This window comes from Montipora foliosa, chromosome 1, assembly GCF_036669935.1.
Source record: "Montipora foliosa isolate CH-2021 chromosome 1, ASM3666993v2, whole genome shotgun sequence".
Classification (NCBI taxonomy): Eukaryota; Metazoa; Cnidaria; class Anthozoa; order Scleractinia; family Acroporidae; genus Montipora; species Montipora foliosa.
This window is the reverse complement of record NC_090869.1, coordinates 70470099-70476877: the sequence shown is the minus strand read 5'-3', so window position 1 is coordinate 70476877 and position 6779 is coordinate 70470099. Positions and strand designations below refer to the sequence as shown.

Here is a 6779-nt window from a genome sequence, read left to right as displayed (position 1 = left end):
TAACAGAATACAAAATGTAAAATCGCAAATGAAACACGTTCTCGCGAACGAAATCGCCAAAGTTGCAGAATTTTTCATTGTTTCTCCAAGGGACCAGCGGTCGTCTTGGCGAATTTTGAAACTTTCTTTGATTTTTCGGAAAAAGCAAAGGCGTTAGAACTTTTTCAATAATGTTTGAAAAAGGTTCACCAAAGGGATCCTTTAGGTAAAATAAAATAAAATATTCTCGATATTTACAGTTAGATGCTCTTAATAACTGAACAACAGAATCCATGCTTCAATGGCGTTTCGGATAAATATAATATCGCTTCTTGAAATTGTTGCTATTATATTATTTATAAATGGAGCGTTTTTATCAGTGAATGGATTGATTAGAATGACTGTACTGAATTACTGTAATCCTATGTTTGGCGAAAACCTTCGTGCGAAATGTAGACCATTGTGTGGGCGACCCAACTGCTATGGCAAGCTCATTAACACCATCACTTGGGACACAGTGAAAACCAAAAAAATTCCAACGGATGGCCGGGGATCATCCCTTGAATTAGCGTCTCTTTTTTCAAGGCAGAGATGGACAGACACATCGGAAAGTCTGGGAAGCAATCGGTGGCAATAAAAATGCATATACTTCTCTTCCTACAGGCTTTGAGAAGGCTAAGACCTACCTTGAAGATGAAGATTTACACGATATTCAAACAAACTTTGACAGTATTTTAGCAGTATTTCTACTATAGTTGCAAATGCTTTCGTAGCTTTAAAAGGAAAGAAAGCCCTCACAATTTAATTATTGCTTTATGGTTAATTTCTGGAGAGGTTGTTTATGCACCCTTCGTGCGCTGCCGGGAAATCCGGTTTTTGCAATCACGTTTTAGCTTTAACGCTGAAGATATGCAAGTAAATTCTTTATAACTGTAAAGCTTATCACAGAACTATAACGTGAGTCAGATGAAAACTGTTCAGCAGCATGCACCTCAACCTTGCAGAGATGGCATTAACCCCGGGTCGAAGTAAATTACATCCTACCCAATGATGGAAGTTTCTGTTTCCAAAATGCAAATAGAGGTTGAGCAGAAAAGTTATGGTATCACATGTCAGCTAACCCTAACCCTAACCCGATTTCGCGGAAGCTGTACAAAACATAGATCCAACTCTAGGGTTGGTACAAACTTGTGAACTGATGACTTAATGAATGAAATATGGTGAGCAACAACCAGCTTCATGATCCAGAACTGAACTGCATCACACAGGTTGAGCTCTGCATCTTAATCTGAACTCTGATTCATTTATACAGCCCAAACTTCTACTTAATTATGTGAGTTCATTGTGCCAATTTTGTGAACTAATTAACAACTACATTCTGTTCTGGTGAGTAATTTTAAAGAAGGGGTACAATGAACAAAAAATATGTAATAGTGTTGTACTGTATAACTTATACAAGCGAGTAAAAAGAGCTGCCTTTATTGGTGATAATCATGAAGTTATTCTTCAGCAGTTTAAATTTCATAGCAAGCTGACATGGAATCCCCAACATTACAATGACCAGGCTTTCTGCATCTGTATTTATAAAAATATATGAGCTAGTTGATTTTTGCCACAAATTATTTTTGAGATTACTCAAAATCTTGACAAGCTGACTCAAATTTCCTCAAATACCATTCCATTCAATCATCCGTACATCTATACCCAAAAAAATATGATACAACTCTTATTTACCTGAGACCTACACAGATCTGTATACTTTCACAAATTTCCAAAAGAAATATCTAGTACCAGCTCAGTCAATGGATTTAGATAATTTTCCATTAGGGTTTGTTTGATGCATCTCCCTTGGTTTCCAGAAAACACTTACTACGAGGATGACATACATTTCTTAGGAGAACCTATCTTCCACGGAAAAAATGGAAGGAACAGCGGTAGGACGAAATATTCTTCTGCCAGCGAAATGTCTTCTGAAAATCTGAATCCTCGAATTGTCTCGAGCAAACCATGGTGTGCGAAGTGATCCTGAAGTGGCGACCAGCATCTTAGTAGTTGGTACTTGGCCGTACCCAGACTTCCGCCGTTTCAAAACATGCAAACAACACCGGACACAACAAGCTTTGGAACGAAGTAAAGTTTATTGATCGTAATCCTCATTAGTACACACGCAGGGTCAAAGAGGCGATTCACATAAGACTTCAGCCTAACTGCATCAACAGGGATAGTGGAATAGAAATTCCGGAAGCATGGATGCCCACGATCAAGAAACAACAACAAGAGAACCGTACGACAGTGGACCGCCGAAGGAAAAACACACCGAAACAGCGAGGATCGAAATGCACCAATCACACCTGCTGAAAACCAACCAATTACAGCGAAGCATCCTGCTTAAAAGGTGACGCGTAACCAGTCGACCTCATCGCCTGATGAAGACTAACAGTATGCAGTCGAATCGTCGCGATCTACATCACAAGTGACCACATCGTGAGATAAACGAGAAGAGTTTATTATTATTGGTCTTAGTTTTTGGGAAGTTTGCGGAAAGATATCTTTAAGTATTTCTCGCGATAAACCCTTCTGCGGCATTTTGATTACAGAACAAACACATCTGGCCCTTATGACCTCGTTTCCGTGCAACTCGCTAGGGCCCTTTTTTTCGCTCTCTTGCATGAGAAAAGATGAGAAAAGAGACATGATCACTTCTAATTGATCTCAGGGGGTTTCGGAAAATTCTCAGCAAACCTCAAATTCCGACCGTTCTTCATTTCCAAAATGCAAAGAAGACGTTCCACAAAGCGCTAACGATCTTGCAATTGAACCATGAGCAGTTGCGAGAAACCACTGAAATCAAACCGCGGCGATTTTTATCACTGTTCCCCATTTCTTTGCTGTAATACCAGTAAGGGTTTTGTCCATGTTAATGATTTTGTTTTTCTCCCATAACTCGTATCGTCAAGCAATGTAACTACCGTAGTTAGAAGAAAACCTTCATGGACCTAAAAGGGATAAAGAGAGAGGTACTTAGATTGACTTATAGCCTAGTGGTCCGAAAGCCGGCTTCTCCTTTACATGCAGGGGTTGAGTTGTTCATAAGCCATGATGAGTACTAAAAACTGTGTTAAATCGTATTATTTTAAAATCGAAGAGCTGTACATTGCTCTTTTACTCACCTAAGTGCTTTGCCTTTAAGAACTTTGTCCGGGCATTTAATTCCGTGTCAACCATGTGACGGACGCTTCCTCTCGCCGTAAAGGACGCTCTTCGACCTTTAACCCTCTAAAAATCATAATTCATCATAATTCAACACGGATACGTTTATATGCAGTAAAGACTTATATTTTGCATCTTTTTTTAAAGGCTTAACTGCATGGACTGAAAAGCAAGATGGAGAATAATACTTCCAATAACTCTGTCACTTCTTCGTGTCCAGTTCATATGGATTACAGCAGTGAACAAAGTCGAATTCATCGAATTGCCATATCTTATACAAAGCTTGTAATATGGTGTGTTGCATTCGCCCTGATAGCAGTCATTGTTTTCGTTGGCAATGTGCTAACCATTGCAGTTTTCAGAAAGAAAAAACTTTTACGCATGCGTGCCAATTCTCTTCTTATAACGCTGGCGGTCGCTGATCTTCTTGTGGGCGCGTTCGCAGTACCGCTTTACATTCATCAGTTGGTATCGTACTGGAAAGGAAATAGCAGTTACAGAACAGGCCTTGTAGCACAAATGGTCATCGATATTTTTACTGGATTTGCTTCAATCTTTGCGCTTACCATAATTGCTTTGGAGCGTCTGTACGCAGTCTTGTGTCCGCTGAAACATCGGCTTGTTTCAAAGCGCACTTACGTCTTCCTAATACTAATTGTATGGCTTTTATCAGGGATAGTTGCTTTTCTTTACTTCATGAATGGATTGGAAGTATTCAAACCAAAAGTTTTCTTTTATTTTATAATATTTTCCATATTTTCTTCATTGCTAGTTATTTGTGTCTCTTATATTTTGATATGGGTAAATGTGGCCTTGCAAAAGGCCGGTATTCCACGGCGAAGAAAAAAATGTAATGGCGAGGTACCACAAACCAAGAAAAAGGCTCAAGACAAGAACTTGCTCACTACAGTGCTTATTTTAACACTTGTATTCGTTTTAACGTGGATTCCTTTTTACGTTCTAAACATTCTGGTGTTCTTTCGTCCAGCATGGAATGTGCGCATTCCTTATGAAGTGTTCTTCTTTACCAAGCTGCTACATTATAGTAATAGCTTTGCAAATCCAGTAGTGTATTCCATTAGAATTCCCAGATTTACCCGCAGTCTTCTCAGATCTTTGCGACAGAAGAAAAACGCTCTTTTAGTGACACTACGTCTTTCAAGGAGCTCGTGAATTGTTGGGGTTAGTTGGTCAGGATTACTCCTTAAAAAGTGAACCCAAGAGGAATTTCATGAGAGGAGTAAGATTGTAATGATGATAATAATAATAATAATAATAATAATAATAATAATAATAATAATAATACTAATGCTAATAATACTAATAATACTAATAATATTAAAAAAAATAAATAATAATAATAATAATAATAATAACAATATTAATAATAATGATGATGATGATGATGATCACCTCAATTTGAAGCATGGTGATTTCCTCATGGGGATCAATTTGCAAACTCTTACCCAAGGTTCATTTATACAGACTTATGCATTCGTCTTCAAGTTCTTGTTCTCAGTTGAGGGGTGTATCTTTTTAAATATAATTATGACAATCTTCGATTACTAAATTAACTAGATCTGGATAGTAGCAGGAATATCGATATTTTTAGAAAAAACACAACACTTTTTAAAATTAAAAACATGTTTCAACAGAAACTTCTGTCACCTTCAGTGTAAATTACAAAGTACAGAATTGAATATATAGTGTGAACCAAAATGCTAATTAACTATAAGAACAAAAGGAAACATGACAGTGTAAAAAATTACAAAGAAAGTTTTAAATTAACATGATAAAGTTGATGATTAAGTGTAGGTTTCTCCCATTGAATATGATTGGCTTCTTTTATCTTAAGTTGGAAGGTGGTAGAAGCGTGATCTAGGATGCTGAAACAGTCATTAGAGCACAAAGTGCGACAATGCTCAGAATTCTGTAAATGTTTAAAAACGTGCGAGGTCCTATCACTGAAAGTGTGCTCACCTACGCGCGTGGAAAAAAACCGGGTAGTTTCGCCGACGTAGCAGGCTTTACAGTCCGCACACAAAAGCTTGTATACCACACCCGCACGGAGCCCACGAGGGACAGGATCCTTCACACTGATCATGTTGCCGATTTTAAAGGATGAGAAAACTAACTTAATATCAATATTATTACAAACGTTATTGCTCTTTAATTTTTATTAAGAGAGCTTTTTATCAATAAAATATTTAGTTTTGATTCAATTAGAGTTGCATTTTACCCTATCTAATATATTCTGAAAAGCTTGCACGTCTTTAGTCATCTGAAAGTTCCATTAATTTGAATTAAAGAACTTACTAGGCCGTGTTTGTGATTGTGTAAGTTCTCAACGAATCCGTGGGCAAAACACAAGCTACCACCTCGGTAATACTCACTAAATGGCGTGAGATCTTGCTGTAACAAAATTACGAGTGGACGAAGAGCATTTTTATTGCCGTCAACAATTTACCTATATACTTCCATCTACCCTCTCACTGAAGTACAATGATATCCTTGCGTCTAAAATAGCTAATATCGACGCGCCGGGTTATTTGCCTTTGCAATAGAATGAACGCTTTTTATTGTAATTTTTATAATAAAACAATACAGTTCATGTTCGCGGGCAAAATATGTTTTGAGATTTTAGCCCGAGCCATTAGGTGGGGGTTAAAATGAACTCTGAGGAGGGACTCAAATATATTTATGCGCAAGAAAATAAACTTCACTTTGGAGGGCATTGAGAAAATAAAAACTAAAAAAGAGAGAACAAAACAGTCTGAACAATCACGCGAGTATTTACAAGTTGAATGGCTTTTGTTTCCCTCAATGAAAATACAACATCAAGCGAAGCTGGCTAAAATTACAAAATCTTGTAATGACATTTGAGTTTTCAAAAATGTAAGAGATAAAAGGAAAGTTCCATAAAGCTTATTTGTAAGTTTTGAAATTTATTGTACAATTGCACAATTTATACTTTTCATTGGTTTATTTCATCGGGCTAAAAGTTTAAGCCACCAAATTCTTCATTTTAGACCGCAAAATGCGCCACAATGCCCAACAAAGATCCTTACATTATAATCGATATACGTTTTGACCCTTCTTCTCAGTACTCCTTCATTGACTGCTTATTTGTTCGTATATTAGTCATTAACATATTATTAGCGGTCATTCGTTGATGATTCAACATGTATTCCACAAATTCTTCCGATAATGTTCACCTATTGTTCTGATTGTTTTCTGCATTCCGTTGATCGTACTACTTCTTTTTATTTATTTATTTTTTATTGCACTACATACGATACATGTTACATGATTTACACTTGTACTTACTTCTTACACAGTACTTGCACTACATTAACTTGCACTACATACGATACATGTTACAATACCATAACACTAGTCAAATGGAATTATAGTTGATCTGTTTACAACGTAATTGTTTACATATTAATTGTTCGAGTCACTAATAAGAATTTTGTTTGTTACTTCCACCATGTAGGGTATTGGTTTTCTAGAATTTAATAGGTTGTTAAATAAATAGATAGCAAGAAAATCAAAATACAGAAGCTGAGAAGTGAAAGGACACAATGTAA

The 6779-nt window shown here is 36.7% G+C and overlaps 1 protein-coding gene across 2 annotated transcripts in view; it reads left to right on the top strand.

Moving 5' to 3' along the window:
• LOC137980766 (somatostatin receptor type 5-like) overlaps positions 1–5309 on the top strand; it is a 15783-nt gene extending 10474 nt beyond the window's left edge. For both annotated transcript variants that reach the window (XM_068828195.1, XM_068828199.1), the window contains exon 2: positions 3337–5309. In XM_068828195.1, coding sequence (XP_068684296.1) covers positions 3364–4362 — 999 coding nt within the window. In that variant the 5' untranslated portion in view covers positions 3337–3363 and the 3' untranslated portion in view covers positions 4363–5309. The remainder of the gene's footprint in view (positions 1–3336) is intronic.
• Positions 5310–6779: the final 1470 nt, after the last annotated feature.